Source organism: Caretta caretta, chromosome 2 (assembly GCF_965140235.1).
Source record: "Caretta caretta isolate rCarCar2 chromosome 2, rCarCar1.hap1, whole genome shotgun sequence".
NCBI classification, from domain to species: Eukaryota; Metazoa; Chordata; order Testudines; family Cheloniidae; genus Caretta; species Caretta caretta.
The window spans coordinates 171750319-171774020 of NC_134207.1; the positions used below are offsets into that span (position 1 = coordinate 171750319).

General features: G+C 45.2%; 1 protein-coding gene across 5 annotated transcripts in view; it reads left to right on the forward strand.

Moving 5' to 3' along the window:
* The window catches only part of EZH2 (enhancer of zeste 2 polycomb repressive complex 2 subunit), a 147876-nt gene that overhangs the window by 57007 nt on the left and 67167 nt on the right, over nucleotides 1-23702 (forward strand). The window contains exons 1-2 of one of the 5 annotated variants that reach the window (XM_075125585.1): nucleotides 4607-4713; nucleotides 6703-6768. The exons of 1 other annotated variant lie outside the window; for it this stretch is intronic. In XM_075125585.1, the coding sequence (XP_074981686.1) occupies nucleotides 6731-6768 (38 nt within the window). In that variant the 5' untranslated portion in view covers nucleotides 4607-4713; nucleotides 6703-6730. Of the gene's footprint in view, nucleotides 1-4606; nucleotides 4714-6702; nucleotides 6769-23702 lie in introns of those variants that run through there. 3 more of the 5 variants (XM_075125587.1, XM_075125584.1, XM_075125586.1) reach the window with 3 other exon arrangements.

Here is a 23702-nt window from a genome sequence, read left to right on the forward strand (position 1 = left end):
GAATAAACATGGGGAAATAGTTTTACTTTGTGTAATGACCCATCCACTCCCAGTCTTTATTCAAGCCTAAGTCCATACAAGAGATCCACTTCCTGGACACTACGGTGCTAATAAGCCATGGTCACATATACACCACCCTATACCAGAAACCTACTGACCGCTATTCCTACCTACATGCCTCCAGCTTTCATCCAGACCACACCATACAATCCACTGTCTACAGCCAAGCTCTACGATACAACAGCATTTGGTCCAACCCCTCAGACAGAGACAAACACCTACAAGATCTCTATCAAGCATTCTTACAACTACAATACCCACCTGCGGAAGTGAAGAAACAGATTGACAGAGCCAGAAGAGTACCCAGAAGTCACCTACTACAGGACAGGCCCAACAAAGAAAATAACAGAACGCCACTAGCTATCACCTTTAGCCCCCAACTAAAACCTCTCCAACGCATCATCAAGGATCTACAACCTATCCTGAAGGATGACCCATCACTCTCACAGATCTTGGGAGACAGGCCAGTCCTTGCTTACAGACAGCCCCCCAACTTGAAGCAAATACTCACCAGCAACCACACACCACACAACAGAACCACTAACCCAGGAACCTATCCTTGCAACAAAGCCCGTTGCCAACTGTGTCCACATATCTATTCAGGGGACACCATCATAGGGCCTAATCACGTCAGCCACACTATCAGAGGCTCGTTCACCTGTACATCTACCAATGTGATATATGCCATCATGTGCCAGCAATGCCCCTCTGCCATGTACATTGGTCAAACTGGACAGTCTCTACGTAAAAGAATAAATGGACACAAATCAGACGTCAAGAATTATAACATTCAAAAACCAGTTGGAGAACACGTCAATCTCTCTGGTCACTCGATTACAGACCTAAAAGTGGCAATACTTTAACCAAAAAAACTTCAGAAACAGGCTCCAAGGAGAGACTGCTGAATTGGAATTAATTTGCAAACTGGATACAATTAACTTGGGCTTGAATAAAGACTGGGAGTGGATGGGTCATTACACAAAATAAAACTATTTCCCCATGTTTATCCCCACCCCCACCCCCCACTGTTCCTCAGACTTTCTTGTCAACTGCTGGAAATGGCCCACCTTGATTATCAGTACAAAAGGTCCCCCCCACCCCTCCCCCCCGACTCTCCTGCTGGTAATAGCTCACCTTAAGTGATCACTCTGGTTACAGTGTGTATGGTAACACCATTGTTTCATGTTCTCTATGTATATAAATCTCCCCACTGTATTTTCCACTGAATGCATCCGATGAAGTGAGCTGTAGCTCACGAAAGCTTATGCTCAAATAAATTTGTTAGTCTCTAAGGTGCCACAAGTCCTCCTTTTCTTTTTGCGAATACAGACTAACACGGCTGCTACTCTGAAACCTGTTACAATGTAAGTATAAGACAAGACACAACTGGCAGATATAGACAGACAAACAATGGAGCACAAGAAAACAATGAGACAGTGCTGGTCAATTTGATAGGCTGTGATCTCAGCACATCAACTGCTTAATTCTTAACTCTTAAAGGAGTTTTAAGAAGGGATTTATAGCTTCATAGATTGGAAGGCCAGAAGGCCATAGAACTTTCCCAAAATAATTCCTAGAGCATACCTTTTAGAGAAACATCCAATCTTGGATTTAAAATTGCCAGTGATACAGAATCCACCAAGACCCTTACTAACTTGTTCTAATGGTTAATTACCCTCACTGTTAAAAATTTCCAGTATGAATTTGTCTAGCTTCAACTTCCAGCCATTGGATCATGTTATAGTACCATTCTCTACTCAGCTGAAGAGCCCATTATTAAATATTTGTTGTTCCCCATGTAGATAGTTATAGACTGTAATCAAGTCACCCCTTACTCGTCTCTTTGTTAAAATAAACAGATAGACTTAAGGAGATCAATCACTGTAAGTCATGTTTTCTGATCCTTTAATCATTTTTGTGGCTCTTCTTTCAACCCTCTGCAGTTTATCAATTTTCTTCTTTAAAGGAGAATATTGAGGTACCTGAAAATTCTAGGTTTTTTTTTGTGCAGATAATGGGGCAGGGGGTGCCCAAATTTATAACCCAAAGGAGGGCTCAGCTCAAAAAGTTTGAAAACCGCTCAGGGCGCAGGCAGGGGGTAGCTAGGGACTGTGTGTAGCTCAGGGTGCAGGTAGGGGCTATGTCCAAGAGGGTGCTGCTGTGGGGCTGGCTGTGTGCTGCTCAGTCCCCAGTTGACATAGTGGGGGCAGTTCCACGGGGCAGGGGCTGGGTGAGAGGCATGCTCTGCACGCCTGGGAACATGATGGGCAGAGGGAGGGGGACACCCCAAAATCAGATTCTGCCTGGCTCTGCACAGCAGAACAGGAGGCAGGCTTCCAGTGCCAAACAGCGTGGCCAGTTGCGGTTCCATGGCATGGGGTTAGGGGGGAGGCAGAGGCAGCGTGGCAGTTGCAGATGTCAGTGCCACAGGTAATATCTTCTGGGCAGCAAACTTCACCCCAATGTGGTACAAAACTTAATGTGGCCCCTGCTGTCATCACCGTTGAATAAGAAATATCCTAAAGCGAATGAGAGATTACTAGTGGGGATAGGCTATGAAGGGCTTGGAAAGTGAAGACAAGAAGCTTGTTTGTTGGAATGGCAAAAGGGGAGCCAGTTGAGGGACACAAAGAAAGGGAGTACTTGTGGCACCTTAGAGACTAACCAATGCACTCCACTCTCCTGCTGGTAATAGCTTATCTAAAGTGATCACTCTCCTTACAATGTGTATGATAATCAAGTTGGGCCATTTCCAGCACAAATCCAACTTGATTATCATACACATTGTAAGGAGAGTGATCACTTTAGATAAGCTATTACCAACAGGAGAGTGGGGTGGGGGGAGAGAAAACCTTTTGTAGTGGTAAACACCCATTTTTTCATGCTTTGTGTGTATAAAAAGATCTTCTATACTTTCCACAGTATGCATCCGATGAAGTGAGCTGTAGCTCACGAAAGCTTATGCTCAAATACATTGGTTAGTCTCTAAGGTGCCACAAGTACTCCTTTTCTTTTTGCGAATACAGACTAACACGGCTGTTACTCTGAAACAAAGAAAGGGGTGACATGGTCAAAGTGCCAAGCTAGGAACATGATCTTCACAGCAGCATTTTGAATTGATATGAATGAGGCAAGTTTGTATTTGTCAAGAGAAGAAATATTGCAGTAATTGAGATGAGAGTCGATGAGAGCCTGGACAAGAATTTTAATTATAGTTCTTTATTATTTGATTATCATAATACCTAGGGTCCCCAGTCATGGGCCAGACCCTATTGTGCTAGGCACTGTATGCACACAGAACAAAAAGACAGTCCCTTCCCCAAAGTTCTTATGTGGATGGATTGGAAAGGTTGTATCTTAGAGACGTGATGGAGAAAGAATCAGCTAGATTTAAACACAGCTTGGATGTGAGGATCTAGAGAGGGCAAGTTAAGGCTGACGACCAGATTAGGAGTTGAGTGATGGGGAAGATAGCGGCATTGCTAGGGGTTGGAAGTTGCTAGGGGTTGGCAATAGGGTGAGAGAGGATAGAATTAAAAACACATGATCAAGCAGTGAGGTGGACTATACATCTTGCTGCTGCTATGATTTTTGTGATGTTTTGCTAACATGTGAGGAGAGGACTTGGTGGGCTGTGGTTCACAGACATAGAGCACCACATGGAAGAAGGTGCGGGCAGAACCTGCAGAAGACAGAAAGGGGTGGTTATTTATATGGCTTAGGTGAAGGACAGAGCAGAGATGACTGGCGGTAAGGGGCCCGTCTACACTAGGCAGATTTTTGATCAGCCTGGCTATTTCCACACCCACTAGAGGCATGGCACAGGTGCAGTTTTGGGTGGCCTGGCCCATTTTTACGGAAGCCAGCTGCTTCTGGACGCTGGCTCAGTCACGGCAGGTCCGGCTGCTTTCCAGTGAACTACAGGGCGGCTCCACAATTGGTTTAGCTGAGCTGGTCTGGGAACTGGTTCAGCGAAGCCAAGGTCAGAGGCGGGGCTGGGACCGATGCAGGGCGGAGCGGGTCAAGGTCCGGACTGCCCGCCTGGGAGTGGGAAGCAACAGGCAGCGGGGAGGGACGTGGGGCTGCTGAGCTCCCCGCGCCTCCCTCCCGCGCGCGCAGAAGCATGACAGTTAAAACCGTTACAGCTCCCACTTTCGAACTGATTCAAACTCTCAGCAGCGCCGGAACGGGGCTGCCCCTCCCTTCCCGGGCTCCGCGAGCGCTTCCTCTCTCAGCAACCCCCAGTCTCCCCACCCGCAGCCAATGCGGGCTTCCAGGCTCTCTCTCCCGGCGCGCCCCAATTCCTTCTCCCCAGGGGGCCGAGGGGCGCGCAAGGCTTGAGAGAGGGGCACAAAACTCGCCATCCCCCCCAGCCAGCGCGAGAACAAAGAGAGCTCCTCCACCCCCCTCCCCCCTGCACGTGGGGAGCGAACTCCCCGCCCCCGGCACCGCCTCTAGCCGCTGCTGATTGGCTCAGGCGGGCCCTTCACGTCCGTCCAATCGGGGCGGTGCTTGGTTCTCTCCAATGAGCGCGATGCCGATTGGGCCGCCGGGTTTGGCGCTCGGTCCGGGAGGGTGAATCCGGCGGCCAGAGGCAGAGAGGAGCGGAGAGGGGACCCGGAGGCGGCAGCAGCACCGGCGGGGGTTGGGGGGGTGAGTGAGTGAGAGAGAGCGAGCCAGCGAGTGACCGGCACCGCGCGGGCGGGACCCGGGAGTGGCTATTATAACCGGCGCCCTTGATACCGCGGCGGGAGGCGTGGGGGGCCCAGCCGCGAGGGAACTCACCCCGCCCCGGAGGAGGGGGTGGCGGCGGGCGCCGCGGGGGGAGCGTCCGGCGGCGGGACACGCTCTGCCGGCCGGTGACAGCTGGAGAGAGACACGGAGCCTGAAGCGCCCTTTGTCTAAGTTGGCTCTGCCCACCCTGGCGGAGGGGTCCCCCCCACCCCGGACCGACCCGGCTGAGACAAAGGCGGGACTGGAGCCGCGGGCTTGGGACCGCTTTGAATCCCTAACCAGGGCGGGCGCATGGGGGGCACGTCTGTTGTTCTCCTCCTTAAACCTCCCCATTGATTTCAGGCTAGTTGCGGGTGCAGGGGCAGTTTGACTGAGGGGACTCTTCCCCCCCGCCCCCTTCAGTCCCCCTCAAACGGGGAACGAGGTTTTAATTCGCCTGATTGAAACACGCCGCAAAATCCTTCTTTCCCAGAGGAGGCGACGGGGAGAAAATAAAATTAACCTCCCCAAACGAGGGGGCCTCCCTGCTACGGGGAGAGGTTTGGGCACTTGAGCAGGTCTGCTTCAGTCTCGTGTGCTCTTAGATAGTCTCCCGGAAGCTGATGTTCAACGCGGGGGCCGTTGAGCTGTCTTCTGGGTTGTTCCTTCTTTTGCTGTTTCACACGAGTTGCTGCTTTTGATTATCCCCTTTCCTCCCCCCTTCTCTTTGTAAATGAAAATCCCGAATGCAGGGAGGATGTTAAATGCAAAGGCAGTGGGGTGGTATTACTGGCAAACCTGCCCGAAGGCAGCTCGAGAGAACTACCGAATTTCTAAGGACAGCAGTGGGTCCCTGTCCTCCACAGCATTGCATGGCATTTCGCAAGTTCACATAGGCTGGGGACGGTGGTTCTAGAACAAAGTGTGTTGAGCACGAGGCATGCTCTTACTAAAAGCATGGTTTGTATTGAGTCATTTTGGTAGGTGTAAGGGGGTGGTGTTGGAGAGAGCTGCCTTTTTATTAAAATTGTAAGAGCAAAAGAGTGACTGGTAAATATGACAAAGTAAGATTGATGCGTGATCTGGTATTATTTTGAAGTGTTTGATATTAGCAGTTGCCTGCAGTGATTCAGAAATTATTGGGAGTGAGAAAGAGAAAAGAAGCTTGTAGGTGTGTTTATGTAAGTTAATTTGGGTTTTGTTCCTGTGACTTTTCTCTCCTAGTTCTGGAATACCATCCACATTGTTCTGGGGTGGGAACAATACAATATGGAGCTAGGTGTCAGAGTGGTAGCCCTGTTAGTCTGTATCAGCAAAAATAAGGAGGAGTCCTTGTGGCACCTTAGAGACTAACAAATTTATTTGGGCATAAGCTTTCATGCGTTAGAACCCACTTCATCAGATGCATGAAGTGATGATACAGGAGCAGGTATAAATACATGAAAGGATGGGGGTTGCTTTACCAAGTGTGAGATCAGTCTAAGGAGGTAAATCAATTAACAGCAGGATAGCAAGGGAGGAAAAATAATTTTTGAAGTGGTAAGAGAGTGGCCCATTACAGACAGTTGTCAAGAAGGTGTGAGTAACAGGAGGGAGAAATTAGTATTGGGGAAATTAAGTTTAGGTTTTGTAATGACTAGAGTTGGGAGTTGAGGTCTCTCTTCCCTTCTATCTCAGAAATGAAAATGTTGGAAGACTTCATTTTATATTTGGATTTTGATAATACATCTTTTGTGTCACTCCGCTGAATGGAGTTGTATACAGATGTAGAACTATACAAATGTACAAGGATCAAAAATATGTAGTGGGAATTCTAGTGAATTTCTAAACTGGGATTTCCATATCGATTTCTAGGGTGTAACACTTTCTAGAATCTGAATGTAATTTGTAAGAGTTAATTAAAAGGCCACTCTTTCTGTTTATCCCAAGTGTCCATATCAAATTGGGAGCCTCTGGAATGTTTATTTGTGGTAACCAGAAAGCATGTTGTGAAGGGTGAGTACTTGTATGCATTGTACTGTAAGTACTTTCAATTTGGTCTGTTACAATTTGAATACTCAAGACCTGCTGATACCTCATGAGCAACCCTGCAATATAGCACACTTGTTTTTTTCTTGTAGTATTTTAGTGTGGAATCTTGCATGTAAATAGGCTATTTTAATAAAAAGTTCAGCTGTTCTCTGTGTGCTTTTTAAATCTTTCACCTAAAGAGACGATCCTCTACTGCTTAGTTGTTGTGAAGATGATTGTCGCATCAAATAAGGGTTGTATCTTTAAAGAATAAGACAAATTCTTAAGAAACATAAATCCTATTTTTACAAAAATGTCCCTAGTAATGAAAGGGCAGTGATGGAAGTTTCTACTTAAACTTGTTTTTTTAAAGCTTTCCATGAGGTGTCAACAATTGTCGTCTTAGAATGACTCCATATTCAAGATCCTAGTTTTGGTTAATAGAAATCTGCAGGATTTGGGTTTGTCAAAGGGATGTTAAAATATAACTATACTCCAAAAAGTGACTTTATGGAATTCCACTTTATCACTGACTTGCAAATCAAATTTGCTCAGTTTATCTAATCTATTTAATCTATCTAAACTCGGCACTGTAAACTGGGGCTGGAACTTGAAGGTAAAGCTGTTTTCTTTTCTGCCTCTCTCTAGAACTACTAAAGACTTCAGCTGGAATTTAGTTAGCAATGTTGAGAATAGAAACTAGTTCTCTCTGATAACATTACAGAGCGTAGAGGACTGAAATATAGTGCCCATTACATCATTACACTTAGGCAGTCTATATACTAGGATTTAAAGGTTCTGACTATTGTGTTCTAATTCTTTGTCATAGACAAGGCAATGTAGACTTCAGCAACAGTAGAGTTTGAAAACGTGTTAAACCTTTAAATCCTAGTCTAGACAAATTACTGTAAATACTCAGGAAGTAGATCTCTTGATTTTGAAGGTGTTGCCATATTTAGTGTGTGGTGTCAGATCCTAAGATTTATTTTGCAAACATCTGAAGCATTTAGTCTTTCTGGTTGTGAAGATAACCTTCAGTGTAAAAAACAATGTTCTTAAGTCATCATCTAGCCAGACAAACACAGGTGTTAAAGTGAACAAAATTAGGCTTCAAAGTTAACAATTTCCAAGCTGATTGTACTTGTCTAGTGTGGTTGGGCATATATTGACTTTCCAACATGTAAAAAGCGCCTGTGGCGCTTCCCGCAGCCCCCATTGGCCTGGAGTGGCGAACTGCTGCCAGTGGGAGCTGCGATCGGCTGAACATGCGGACAAACTGGCCCGGTCCGCCAGGGGGCTTACCCTGGTGGGCTGCATGCCAAAGGTTGCCGATCGCTGAGCTAAGTTATGAGTCTTGAACGTTATTGTTTGTATTATGGTAGCAGCTAGGAGCCCTAATGATAGACCAGGACCTTATTGTACTAGGCACTGTACAAACCCTGTTCCAGCTTACAGTATATAAAATATTTGATATTTCAGTTAGTAAATTTAAAAACTAGGGAAAGAATTTTTTTTATTATTAGATACTGCTGCATTCCCATGGTGCAATTAAAGCATTATTGTGGATTTTTTAATAAGAATTGTTGCAGTAGTAGTAAAGAGGATAATTTTAATAGAGGTTTGCTTGCATGATACATAAATAGCATCATGGGACACTTCACAGCCAATTATAATCTGTGCAAATAAAAGGAAATAGTAGGTTACAGGTAGCATTTATAGATGTTATGACTCTTATAGATAAAATGATTGAACATTAGGCAATAAATAGGCAAGAAGGATTTGAAAAGATGGAGTCTGCTAGGCTTTCTTTACAAAACTTTTACCTGCCCAGGCAAAAATTTGTTTACCAGCTCTTATAAGGATGGAACAGGCAGAGTGAGTGTTTAGGTAAGCTCATTTTTGAAGGGCCTCATTAGGCACCAGGGCAGCGTCTGCACTAGAAAACGGAACCATTGTTAATTAAAACAGTAGGACAGAACCTATTTAAACACGTGTTTCAGTGTGTCCATAGTAGCCACTCTGATTCAGATTCTGATGAGTTAGTTTTGCCCTGTATCCACACTACCAGTGTTCTAAACAGTTTCATATGCAGTGTGACTGTCCCAGAAGTCCTGGGATAGCTTCCAGAAGTAGTGAATTCTGGGAGATTTTGAAAGTCCCATCAGTTTGCTGTGGTAGAGTCATGGAGGGATTGTTTAAGCAATTTGTGCATTTGCCAGAACCTCTATTCCCCGTCCCATTAAACTAATGGTGGTTAGACTTGTTGACAGCAAGCCTAATCCAGATGGTATTTGGGATCCTTGTACATGAGTTTTGAACAGTTATAAAACACTTTGCATCCACACACACCAGTGTTCTAGGAGGATAAAATCGTGAGTTATTCTAATGTTGTCAGGGTCCAAGAGATAATTCCAAATAGTGAGGTGGGGGAGGGGAGAGGAAAAGGAGCAGGGGACATGACAGTAGACGTAGGATTTACTACCAACTTTGGAGAGAGATGCAAGGAGGGAAAAAAAACTTGATGTGGTAAGTGTTGAATGGATGCAAGAATAGAAAGATGGAGGGGAAGGCAAATTCATGGAAGAATTTGAAGACACTGGTCACAATTTAGCATGTGTTAAGCATGCATTCATTTTAAGTAGATGTGTAAGTGTTTTGCTGACTCAGGTTTTAAGAGGGGAAACTTTATACTAGATTCTGAAATAGATGATATGTCTGCTTTCGTGGACAGCTACTGAAGATTTGAGATGAGGGCAATGTATTCCTGTGAATGGTTTAAGATGAACTGCTACACTTGAGGCATACTTTAATTTGGACAGTTAAGACTAGAAAAGAGAGAACTGTTGGGATCTAGGCAAGAGGAGCTGAAGCTGTGATTTACATTGCTGTGTAGATGTAGCCTAAGGGCTTGGCTACACTTATGAGTTAGAGCTCATTAAAGCAGCCCTGGGTGCCCTAGCCCACTACCCATTCACACTGGCAAGGCACATAGAGTGGTGTGACTCCATAGTACTCCATCTTGGTGAGAAGATTAACGCTTGGTGCTCCTTGGCTGAAACACTCGGGCATCAGTGTGAACGAGGTGTTGCATTACTATGCTCTGATCAGCCTCCAGAAATGTCCCATAATCCCCTTAAGTCAAGTGGCCACTCTTCTCATTGTTTTGAACTCGCTGTAGGAATGCGGATATGCCCCTTGAAAGCTCTGTTTCTGACAGCCGGCATGCTTATCTGCTCTGAGACAAAGCAACCATTACTGTGGAATGCTGTGTGCGGGGGGGAGAGGAGGAGGGGTCTGCTGTCTGAATTTACAAGACCGCATGCTGACATGCTCTCAGCCCCCCAAAAACCCACTCTCTCCACCCCCCACATACATACAGCACACTCCCTGTCACCCCCCTCCCCGCATTTGAAAAGCACGTTGCAGGCACTTGCATGCTGGGATAGCTACCACAGTGCACTGCTTTCTGTTGCCGTTGCAAGAGCTGCTAATGTGGCCACGCCAGTGCGCTTGAAGCTGTCAGTGCAGACAGATTGCAGTGCTTTCCCCACTGCGCTCTCCGAAGGCTGGTTTAACTCAAAGCGCTCTACATCTGTAAGTGTAGCCATGCCCTAAGCTTTGACTTGAGCCTGGGCTCAAGCCAAACCCCCCTTCGGTCCACACACCAATTTGTTAACCTAGGGATTGAACCTAGGGTTCAAGCCCGTGTTAAGCTTGGACCTAGGGTTTGAGCCCTATTGCTTTCCTGTGTGCACACAACACCAGCTTGACTCAGATCCCAGAAGTCTTCCAGATGTGTCCCAGAGTTCCTTGAGGCCAGGGTGGATTTGATTTAAATCACTAATCAGGAAGACTCGATTTAATCATGGATTTCTACATGAAAGTGCATTCTTGTTGGTTGTTATAACCTTAATACATATTCTTCACAACTCAGATGTAGGTTTCATTTTTAGAAGGTACACACTATACATTTTTAAACAGTGATTTATTTTGAAAACTTTTCAGATCAGATTTACGGCTATATCAGAACATGAATGATTGGTTATTTTATTTACCAAAGGTAATTGAAGCAGATATTTATGAAGCCATTGGGAGGTGAACTATCGCCAATTCAAGAGGTTAATCTTAATTTGGAGGATTTTCTTGCCATCCTGTTTTAGGAGGAGAACATCATCAGACAGACATTTAAATTGTTTTATTTAACTAAAACAACAACATTATGTATTCTGGATTTTTTTCTTCAACAGAAAACGTATAATAATTTAACAAAACAAGCATTGAACTTCTGAACTTAGTTGAACATTCAAGTTTTTTAAAATCAGGTTTGTTTTTGTTAAACAAAAATTAAATAGACTGTGTCAGCCAGGTCAATGTGAGAAACTTAAAATATTGGCTTCTGCAGTGGACTCAGTCATCTTCACCTTCATTTTCCTGTTTGTTCATAATTTGGAAAAAGAAAAACAAGCTTTCCTGCTTTTTCATGTCCTGAACGATTTCTCAATTTGGAATAAATTAGTCCAAAGGAAGAAAGTATTCTTTCTACAACAACAGAAGAAGTTACTGCTGTTAAGTGAGATTTTCACTTCAGCAGACTCTGAATCCAAGTGCTTAAGTGACTTCTACTAGTTCACTGGTGTGACTTTCTTTAAAACATCATCAGCAAACATATATTTCATGAATGGTTCACCCTTAGCTCTGAAGTTTATTATAGTTGGTATTATGGAAGGATGATTGCTGGATGTCCATGTCATAGCCAGCTCCTCTTCTTCAGCAGTTAAGGTTTGATCCTGGTACCGAGTATTGAGAATATTTGCAAGAAAATGAACTGGAGATAGTGCTAGTCCCAATTGTTTTTTTAAAGCTTGTAATTTAACTCTGTCATTGCATATTTCTCTTTTTAAGATCTCACTTACTTCCAAATTTCAACAACGTCAGCAATAAAACAGCTATTTCCCTGCATTTTGTTCAAGGCTACAGAATAGGCTTGAGGGTACTCAGCATGTGTTCAGCATTTCTCTTAAGCCCAGTGTTGGGAACTTTGGCTTTGACAGAGCCATCTATTTTTTCACGATTTTGTTCACAAACTGTCATCAGATTAGGCCAGTTCTTGATATAGTACTTAAAACAGTCCACTACTGAGTTCCATCTCACGTTTTGTGGGAGAGTTAGCTTGGTTCCTCCCACTTTTTTGAGAGCAGCTGCTGCAAAGTGGTTGTTACAAAAGTATTTTGCAATCTCAGCAACGACATTAGCCTTTCTTTCTGGAACACTGAAGTCTTTGGCTAGGAGGTGTATCAAATGAGCACTGCAACCGTATGTTATTAGCTTGGAACTCTCTTCTAAATAATTTCTTCTCATCTTGGATACATTTGCAGCATTGTCTGTGACCAAGCTGCGTACTAGACATTTGAATTTTTTTTCAGTTTGTTATAGCTTTTACTGCTACTTCTTATAAGTATTCTGCGGTGTGTCCATTTTCTGATATATCAGTTGTTTCTGTAAGGAAGACATTCCCTTCTTCTGTTGTCACACAAGCACATACAACAGGATCATTGTGGACATTACTCCACCCATCAAGACTCAGGTTAACAATTTTACCCTGTAGACCTTGCACACTGCTCAGTTTCTCTTCCATACACTTTATCCAGCAATTTGCCTGCGACATCTGCTCTGTTGGGTGGACTGTATCCTGGTCTTAATGACTGAACCATGTTAATGAAATGTGGGTTCTCAGTCATACGGAAAGGAGAGTTTGTTGCATAAACAAACTGGGCAACTTTTTCATCAATTTCCTCTTTTTGTAATCTTGCTGGTTCTTATCACAAACTTATCTATGGTTGTTTCTGGATGATGGAGATTTTTTTTCTTTTTGCTTCAGGTGATATACTGTGGCTATGTGACATACATGATCTGACTGAAACACTATCATTGGCAGATAACTCGGAAACTATAGAAAATGATGGTGATCTTAAAGGTGGATATCTTCAGAATCTTGCATGTTGAGGATGGTTTCTCCTAAACAAAATAAGTCAATGCAGTTATTTAAATATTATTTCCATACTGCTCATTTAGTATTACTCATTGCATTCACTGACACTCAGTACTACTTTAAAGGTGAAATTGTAAAAGGAAGATCTGCCTATTTCGGCTATTTATTTTTTATCACAACTGCATCTAAAATTATAGTACCATAAAGTAACAACTATATTTTTTGCTCAAACCTGAGAATTCAAGAATAGTCCAGAAGGAAGACAGGTAATCCTTAAGAAAGAAGTATAAAATAAAAAAGTTTACCAACCTGAAGATCCTGCATGTTCAGACATGTTCCTTTCATCGTCTTCAACGCAGCTTCCTCCTGAGAAGCAACACTTCTCATGATGTTGTTTCATTGGGGCAACCAGGCCTTGCATTTCTTTGTTGCACTGTTGCATTTTGCACGCATGCCTGTCTTACCCCCAGGTAGAGGAACTTCATTAAAATATTCCAAAACTGGGTCTCTTTTCTTAAACATTACATGAATGTATTGTCTCCTACTCTAAAATAAGAATTTATAATCCCTATTCCATGATATATCTTTGAGCTATAATGTGTCTTAATTAAAACTATCTTTTGATAGGTTTTTTCCTCAAAAGCATTTTATCAAAATCAGATTTAAATAAAAAAAATCCATTTATTTATTTATTTTTTAAATATAATTGATTTTTATACACCTTGCTTGGGGCAATTTCCTTAGTCTTCTCTATGCGGACAATCTGTGGTGCAGTCTATTGCAAACAGAAGTCACACCTCCCTTTGCAAATGGCAGCAGCTCAGGTTAGTGTTAATGCATTGTCTGCTGAACACCAGTCTGCGGGCACACTGTCAGAGAGCCTGCAGGGTCTCAAAGAAGATGGATCAGAAGAAGCTTTTTGCAAAGAGAGCTGCCTCTTGGTCACAAGATTTTGGTGCAAGGAGCAGAGTGGGGACTAAGCGGCTGGCCTACAGGGAAGTGGAGTGGCAGAGCTCCTGGTTCAGCACAGCTGGAGGAGGATGGCCCACAACACCTCAGCCACTCCTCCTCCCTTCAGGGAAGCCACTTGGTCCCTGCTCTGCTCTTTGGAGCCCCTCTGCTCTCCCTGGGTCTGCTTGTGCAGGGGTGCCTGGGCGGCATGTAGAAGCCAGTCCCAACTCCCTGCAGCCTCTTGCAGTGGTGGCGACTCTGGCTCCTTGCTGCCGTGCAGAGCTTGGTCAGAGCAGGAAGCAAAGCTGACAGGGAGGATGTGGCTTCCAGCTGCCAGAATGTTGGGGGTCATCCCTGAGCTGGAAGCTCTGCCACTTCCCCTCCCCTCCCTGCCGGGCAGTCACTTCATCCTGCGCTGCTGTCTGTCCCTTGCTCCCAAGCCCCTCCCCTCCCCAGGGCTGTGTGTGCAGCGGTGCGTGGCAGCATGCAGTGTGAGGGTGGTGAATTGGAGCTGGAGCCAGACCCAAACCTTCCCCACCGCCTTCCAAGAATCCCTTATCCATGCATCCTGGAGTGCGGCGGAGGCAGGGATAATGGATTGGGGGAGGGTCTGATGCACACTGAACTCCAAACTCTGGTGTTGCACTTCACCACTCCACAGCAGGCAGCAGCCTGACTGAGGGGTGTGTGCGTTTTTCTTCTAAAACCTACATTTTATGTCAACTTCATAACAGACAAATAAATAACCAACCAAACAAAAACACCTCAGTTGAACATCCATTTTAAGAATTTCAATGTTTCATTTTAATAGTTTGACAGACCTGGAGACACATGTTCTAATTATCCTCAGAACAGGTGCACATGGATATTTTCTTACCAGTATAACTCCACCTGGAGGTAGAGAGCCCAATTCTCAGGTTAGATGGTAGTTCAATATAAAACCTTCTGAAACTGCAGCCATTCTACTGAGACAACCACCAAAGGAGCTAATTATGCAGTTTATGTACTTGTATTCCTTATGGGCTCCTGAGTCCCATCAATAGCACCATCACAGTTAGGAAACAGGGTGGGCAGTAGAATTTTCGCACAGTGCAACACATTAATAGGCCTAGAGTGTTGACACTTTAGGGGAGGAGGTTGCTGGGCGCTTTGGGGTAGTGTTACTTTGGCTTGGGTCTGTACACTGCAGTCTGGATGCCAGAGCCCAAGATTCGAGCATGGGTCAGAAAATCCTTAACCAACATCTAAAATGCAGTATAGACGCTCAAGCCCATGATTCCCTGACACAGGTCAATTGACTCAAGTCCTATTAAATCTGGGTTTATATTGTTGTGTAGACATACCCTAAGTCAGTGGGCCGCCAAACTTTTCCCCTCATCCCATTCCCCCCCTCCCCAGCTGTAATAGAATGTGTCGGTGCCTCCCTAGGCTGGGAGCGGAGCCGGGGGTGGGGCCGGAGCAGGCAGGACTGGGTCGTGCTCCCTCTCCACCCCCTCGCGGGATTGGCCTGGGCCCCACTGCACCCCCTTGGACATTTCTCCATGCCCCCATAGGGGGGCATGCCCCACAGTTTGGGAACCACTGCCCTAAGTGTTTCTGTAAAGTATTGAAGGAGTGGCTGGTGCCAGTCACAGACCTAGGTACTAGGGATGTAAAAGGTTAACTGGTAAGCATTAGGAAAATGCATGTTGGGGAAAGCATATTGGGGACATCTAATGGTAGGTGTGTCAAGTGCTAGTTGTAAAAAAACAAATCTTTACTTTAGAGAGCAAGCTGTCTATGAAATTGCTGAGTGATTAAGTAATATGAACTTTTTATAGTGAGCTTCTTCCATACAGTATTATGGATGCACTTATGTCAGATTAAGTAGAATCATAGAATATCAGGGTTGGAAGGGACCTCAGGAGGTCATCTAGTCCAACCCCCTGCTCAAAGCAGGACCAATCCCCAATTTTTGCCCCAGATCCCAAATGGCCCCCTCAAGGATTGAACTCACAACCCTGGGTTTAGCAGGCCAATGCTCAAACCACTGAGCTATCCCTAGTTCTTCCTGTGCAAGGGAAAACTGCAAAAGTGGGAAATAACAGACTTGTATAGGAGGAACTCATCTCCCTATATTACTGGTCTTTTACTTATAATACTTATAGATCTGCATTCATGAGACAAAAGTTCCTTGTTCATCCCACACATGTAAACTGACTAGTCTTGTATACCATACAACATTATATATCTTTCTCTCTAAATGGTAAAATCAGTGGTGCGTCTAAGGTTACAAGTTTGCCTGGAGTCCGTACTGAAACCTATTCTAATACAGTTCATGCTGTAAATTCTGTAGATAAGAATTTTTCAATTTATTTTATTAAATTTATGTAATCTGTCTAATGAAGTATTAATTGCTTAGGAAAGTGAGATACCAATACTTAGAGCAGTTTATTTAGGTATATAAATTAATCTGACTGTGGGAGAATATACTGCCATTTTATTGCAGCCAAATAAGGACGTGTCAGATATGGACTTAACAAAGTCATTGAAATGTAGAAATACTTTGCAATTTCAATTTTTCTTCAAGTGCTTGTTCATGTACATTCAAGTGTACGTGGATGCTTGCCCTGAGTACTGATGCCGGAAAGTTTTTTCCCTCAGTGGTATCCATCAGGTTGGCTCTGGTGCCCCTTGGAGTTGCACCCTTGTAGCGTCAGTATAGAGGGCCCTGCTGTCTCTTCAGTTTCGTCTTACTGCCAGTGATGGTTGTTGGAACTTCTGTTTTGTCTTTGCGTTTGCGAAAGTACTCTCCTTAGAGGACTTTCCTGTACCATAAAACACAGAGACCAGAGACTTAAATATCTCCTTATAGAGGTGGCTCTCTGTCCCCCTTCAGAGTTGAGCCTCACCGACTGAGCATTTCTACCTCAGTGAGAAGTGCACCGGCTTCTCAGAGAGGCAGTGCAGCTCGGCCTCTCTGGCATCAAGGAAAGACACTTCCATGTTCCAGGACTCTTGGCACTGCCAGGGTTCTCTGGAGGAGGTTTATACCTCAATGGGACGCACAACACTGCTTCCAGTCAATGGTGCTGAAGAAAAAGCAAAGGAAAATGGATTTTAGGGTAGCCCTTGAACCCTTTAAGCTGTGGAGCTTAGAGTCTGTCTGCTCTGAAAAGAGAGACGTGCCCTCAAAAAGGAGGTCCTGGATGGTCTGCTGTACTTCGTATGGGAGGCCCGAGGTCTGCAACTGTGAGCTTCTCCTCGTGACGACAGCCGAACCCATTGTCCGTGCAGCAGAATCCGCCCCGTCCAACGCCGCTTGGAGGGATGCTTTCACAACTGGTTTACCTTTCTTGACCAGAGCTGAAAACTTGGCCCTGGATTCCTGTGACAGCAATTCCTTGAACTTGGTCACAGAATTAAAATAATAGTGGCTGTTGGTTGATGATCTGGAGTTGGAGACCACTTGTGGAGTAGACCTTCCTACCAAACAGATATAGTCTCCCATTCAAGCCCTTAGCAATATGCTCTCTACTCTACTTGTCCTGGAAGGTAGCCTTCCTGGTGGCCATCACCTTGGCCAGAAGGGTCTCGGAGATTAGGGCCCTTACTTCAGAACCTCCATACACTATTTTCTTCAAAGGGAGGGTCCAAATGCGCCCTCACCCAGCATTCCTCCCAAACGTAGAGGAATTCCACAATAACCATGCTTCTACCCAGAGCCGCATGCCAATAGGCAAGAACAGAGGCTTCATTCACAAGATGTTAGGCAAGTGCTGGCGTTCTACATAGAAAGGACTAAATCGTTTAGGAAAACTATTCAGCTTTTCGTGGCGGTGGCAGACAGGATGAAAGGTCTCCCAGTCTCAACCCAGAGAATTTCTTTGTGGATCACTTCTTGTGTATTACACAAGGGCACAAGCGTCTTCAGCTGCATTAATGACCCAGGTTCCCATCTAGGATATCTGTAGAGAGGCAGCATCATCTTCAGCCCACACTTTTGCAACTCGCTTTGCTATCACTCAGCAGGCCAGAGACAATGCTGGATTTGGCAGAGCAGTACTGCAGTCTGCTTGTCGTTGAACTTCAAATCCCCCTCCTATTTGGGGGTCACCTACATTGGAATGGACGTGAGCAAACACTTGAAAAAGAAAAAAGAGTTACTAACCTTCCCTAATTGCTGTTGTTCAAGGTGTGTTGCTCATATCTATTCCATAACCCTCCCTCCTACTCCTCTGTCAGATTTAGCTTGCAAGAAGGAACTGAAGGGATGGTGGGTTGGCAGGGCCCTGTATACCGGTGCTATGAGGGCACGACTCTAGGGGGCACCAGAGCTGACCTGAGGGATACCACTGACGGAAAAACTTTCTGGCAGCAGTGCTCGGGGTGAGCACACACCTACATTGGAATGGACACAAGCAACAATTCTCTAAGAACAACAGTTACTGAAGGTTACTAACCATTTTTTTTATTTGGCTTTTTTAAGAGACATCATGCTTATTTAACATGTGAAATTATCTGATGCATTATTTTTTGTAAATATGTGACTGAGGTGGCACAAGGTACTGTCTGCAGTCAGACCCTTTAAAGGGTATTGTGACTTTTTAAAATCTGCGCAGTAATAAGTCATTAAAGCTTTTGTAAAACCAGAAACAGATGAGTTGATTATTCTCCTTTATATGTTTACATCTTCATTTACAACCTAGGCCCCTTGCTCTATCAATTCCACTTCTATTGCCTTTATTTCCTTCTCCCATTATGTCTCTCCTATGCTTGGAACAATTTCTATATACCATGCAGTCTCCCTCTTCAAAATGTACATCTTTTCATAATCTTCAATTCCTCTGTCAAAAATATTCGATATAATTTAAAGAAACAAAATTGTACTTCAGAGACAAGCAATCTCAATCTTAATTTGTATAAGCATTCCATTCCATATGTCTTCTCTAAGAGGGGGGAGGGCATGATCTAGGAAACTTTACATGAGAAATTCTTAGTCACGTGAGTAGTCTTGACTTCATGGGGGACTATTTTTATGAAAGATTGCATTATCCTTGGGATTGGAACCTTGTCTGTTATTTGTTTAAAGCTCTGTGCATGCTTTTTGGTACCATACACAAATCTTACATTTGATTGTAAACCTGAATTTTAAAATTGCTTTTCAAGAGATTGAATGCTTAAAGTTGTTATATCCCCTAGGTTCTATGGTCCAGTTTAAAATTATTTTTTCTAGTTTGTTCTGTGTGGTAATTTCCTCCAGTTAAATGTCAACCAGTTGTACTTTTGATATATTTGGCTGGTGCACATTACTAGTAGTGTTAGAGTAGGACAAAATTTACATTCCTCGAACATTGTGATTAACAGAAACCATGGAAGGGGAGACTGATGACAACTGAATTTACTTGTTTCTACATGAAAACTTCTGCATACTGTGGTAAACCCAGGACAAACAGCTACAGAAGGAGGGGGGGGGTAGTAATTAGTCCCAGGGGGTTAAAATGCCCCTCCCTATCTACTGAGGAGAGAGAACCAGGGGGCAATAAGGTTCAGCTGGAAAAGGGGTTGCTAGGGAACCAATTAGGTTCAGCTGACTCCAACTACTTGAGACCTTTTTAAACCCTCCCCTGCATGAAAGGAGGAGGGCAGTGAGGGAGTGAGAGAAACAGGGAAGCTGCCAGTAGGCTGTTTGCAGCAAGACACCAAACCTTCCCAGCAGGGAGGGAAAACAAGCACAAGGGACTGACTGAGGAGAGGAGTAGCAGGACCCTGTGCCACCTATAAGGATTTGCCTTGCCCCAAACCTGAGTCTCTAAGGCTAAAAAGGACTGAGCCTGCTAAGGCGAACGAGGTATTTTGCCACACGTGGTGTCAGTAGTGGGATGCGGTGAGTGAGTAAGGCTCTGTGGCAAGCCATCTCAGGGCAGGGTAAATCACCCCCCCCCCCCCCAAAAAAAAAAAAAAAGACATAGTGAAGGCATTGATACAGGCCACTGCGTCCCAACAAGAAGCTACCAGGGTACAGATGGCTGCCCAGCAAGAGTCAGTATGCATTCAACAGGAGACGAACTAATTATTGATGAACCAGGAGGCCCAAGATTGAGCCACCCTGAATGAAGTAGTGAAGCAGTTAAAAGCCCTGACCACGCTGACGCACGGGCCCCAGAGGGCCCGGCCGCTGCAGGCAAGCAACTATTTACAGAAGATGACTACGGACGACGACATAGAGACATATCTCCTTGCCTTCGAGAGGGCGGCACTGCAGGAGGCCTGGCCCCAAGACCAGTGGGCAGATATCCTGGCTCAATTTCTGTGTGGGGAGCCCCAGAAGGCCTATTTCGACATGACCACAGAGACAGCTATGGATTACCCTCAGCTGAAGGCGGAAATCCTGGCAAGGTCAGGTGTGATGCCAGCCATAGGGGCCCAGCACTTCCACAAGTGGAAATACCGGGACAGCAAACTGCCGAGGTCCCAGCTGTTTGATTTAATCCACCTCGCCCGGAAGTGGCTCCACCCCGAGACCCATGGGCTGGAAAAGATAGTGGAAATCCTCGTGTTGGACAGGTACATGAGGGGATTGCCGCCGGGCATACGAGGGTGGGTTCGCCAAAATGATCTCTCCTCTCATGATGAACTAGTTGCCCTTGTAGAGAGACACCTAGCAGCCCAAGAACTTTCTCGGACCACCGGGGAAGGAAGGCGCGAGAATCGGAGACAAGTCTCTGCTCCGAGGCCCTGGTTTGCTTTAGCGCCAGGCTGGACTATGGAGGGGAGGAAGGATGCGGAAGAGCAATCGGAGCCTACTCCCTGGGGAGAAGGTGGAAGAAAATAATGAACCTGGGCCCCAGGGGGTGGCCCAGATAGATAAACACCCCCTCCGCCCCCCAACAGCCTTCCGTGAATTTGGCCAGGATTTGTTCTTCCTGCCAGGAAAGCCCCGGAAGACTCGGAGGGAACAGAGGGTGGATAAAAGGAGGGGAACTAGGATCTTGACCCAGTAACAGAAATCTACGCTTGTAGGGGAAAGAGGTGGCTCAACGGACGGCGAGGCGGAGCAGGCGATCAACGACCCAATTACCGGACCTAGTTCCCCGGGGGTTTTCCCCGAGGGGGAGACAGACGTAGATCCCCCTGAGTTTTGACAAATGGGGACCTCACTCGGGAATTTTGGTCAGAATCAGGCCAATGATCCAATGTACAGCAATAGTCGTAAATAAGGAGTCGCGGTAAATGTGGTCCCCATGGAGGGGAGAGTTAAGGGCCCAGGGTCATATTATGTGATTAAGGGTGATCTGCTATACAGAGTAGTCTGGATCCAAGAGCAAGTCATAGAACAACTCTTGGTCCCACAGAAGCATCAGGGGCGTGTTGGATCTGGCCCACAACCATCTGTTTGGGGGCCATCTAGGGGTAGATAAGACCCTTGATCAGATTCTGCAGAGGTTTTTTTGGCCCGGCGTTTATGCGGCGGTCTGGCGATATTGTATCTGACATTCCGGACAGGAGATACATGGGCCTTGACCACACCTGAGGGCCCCTTTGGTACCTCTACCAATTACTGAAATCCCATTTGAGCGAATAGCTATGGACCTAGTAGGGTCATTGGAGAAGTCAGCCCGGGGTCATTAGTACATTCTGATAGTACTAGATTATGCCACCCAATATCCCAAGGCCGTACCCCTACGGAACACCATGTCCAAGACCATAGCCAAAGAATTAGTCCATATTTTTTCCAGAGTAGGGATACCTAAAGAGATCCTGACGGTCCAAGGGACCCCCTTTGTGTCTAAGTTAATGAAGGACCTATGTACAGTGCTCCATATATGGACCCTCAGGACTTCAGTCTATCATCCCCAGACTCATGGTCTTGTCAAACACTTCAATAGAACATTGAAGAACATGCTGCGGAAAGTGGTTAGTTGCGACGGGAAAGACTGGGACACCCTGCTGCCTTACTTGCTGTTTGCTGTACGGGAGGTTCCCCAAGCTTCCACTGGATTCTCCCCATTCAAGCTGTTATATGGTCGCCACCCCAGGGGTATATTTTACATGGCCAAAGAGGGCTGGGAGGAACAGCCGAACTCAGGGAGAAGTATCGTTGAACATGTGTTGCAAAGAAAGACCAGATAGCCCACATTGCTCCTTTGTGCGCAAACACCTGGAGAAGGCCCAAGGGGCCCAGTGGGCATACTACAATCGCCAAGCGACAACCTGGAAATTCCAGGTGGGAGACCGGCTAATGGTGCTCATACCCACAGCAGAGAGCAAGCTCCTGGCCAGGTGGCAGGGGCCATATGAGATAATAGAAGCCATAGGAGAAGTTGATTATAAGGTCCGACAGCCAGGTCGCCTGAAGCTGGAGCAGATCTACCATATAAATCTGCTGAAACCGTGGCAGGTTAGAGAAGCGCATGTGGTTGTGCTAGGGGCACCATCCCCTAAAAGCAACCAGCCCGACCAAGTGGGAATATCCCTGGAGTTGACTCCGGAGCAATTATCTGAAGTGATCAGCCTGATTAAGCGCAACGAGGATGTGTTCTCAGAAAAGCCAGGCAGGACTACTGAGGTTCACCATCACATCCTCACAGAGGCTGAAGTGAAGGTGAACGTCAAGCCATACCGGATCCCGGAGGCCAAAAGAGAGGAGATCAGGACAGAGGTCAGAAAAATGCTGGCCTTAGGAGTCATTGAAGAATCTCATCGCCAATGGTCAAGTCCAGTGGTTTTAGTGCCTAAGCCGGATGGCAGCGTGAGGTTCTGCAACGACTTTCGAAAGCTAAATGAGATGTCCCAGTTTGATGTGTACCCTATACCCCGGATAGATGAGTTAATTGACAGATTGGGAAAAGCATGGTTTATGTCTACCCTTGACCTGACCAAGGGCTATTGGCAGATCCCCCTGGCCAAGGCCGACAAAGAGAAGACGGCCTTTGCAACTCCAGAGGGACTATATCAGTACACCGTCCTCCCCTTTGGGTTGCATGGGGCTCCCGCTACTTTCCAAAGGCTCATGGACAAACTGTTGCGACCACATGGCAAGTACGAGGCAGCCTACCTCGACGATGTCGTCATATATAGCCCCAACAAAGACCATGTATTAGTCTGTGTTGTGTCAAGACTTCAGACTGAGATTTGGCAAAATAACCATTTTTGTCTACTTCCACTTAAGGCATATTCCTAAATATTTCAGACCATTTGAGAGTCAAGATGCTCCTTCATTTCAAAGGTTCAATTAAGATTGTTCTCCAGTAAATAACTTATGTGGAGTCAGAACACGGTATTAATTAAGCTTTCTTCCAGTGTGGTGGTGGTAGTGGTGAAGTATTTCCCGACTTAGGGTATGTCTACACTACAGCCGCCACAGTGGTACAGCTGCAGCGGTGCCACTGTAGTACCGTAGTATAGATACTTCCTACAAGGGTTTTTTCCATCAGTATTTTTAATCCAACTCTCTGAGAGGCAGTAGCTAGATAGATGGAAGAATTCTGTACCAGGAGTAAGGTCAACCTATCTATATCACACAGGGCACAAAATTTTTCGCAGCCTTGAGTGATACACCTAGGTTGATCTCATTTGTAAGTGTAGACCAGGCCAAAGTGCTTCAAGCAATTATTACTTGTCTTCCAAGTTATTACACTGTTTGTCAAAAAGCTTTCTGTTTTGAGAAAATGGACGTGAGCAATAGGCATTATTTAGAATCTGTATTTATTTGAAATGCTACAGAATTATTGAATTAATTATTTGAAGTTCTAGAGAACGTATCCCCTGGTCACCCATGAATGCATGAATATATATTGTATATACACACACGCTCTTGAGGGAATTCTGCGCCTCAAAATTCTGCACACAATATTTGAAAATTCTGTATATTTTATTTGTCAAAATAACATAATATAATCATGCCAGTTACAATTATTTTGGTAATTTATTTCAAAATATCTGTCAGCAAGTATGTCTGTAACAATACAGACCCCCTCAGAAAAAAGATTCTGGTAAT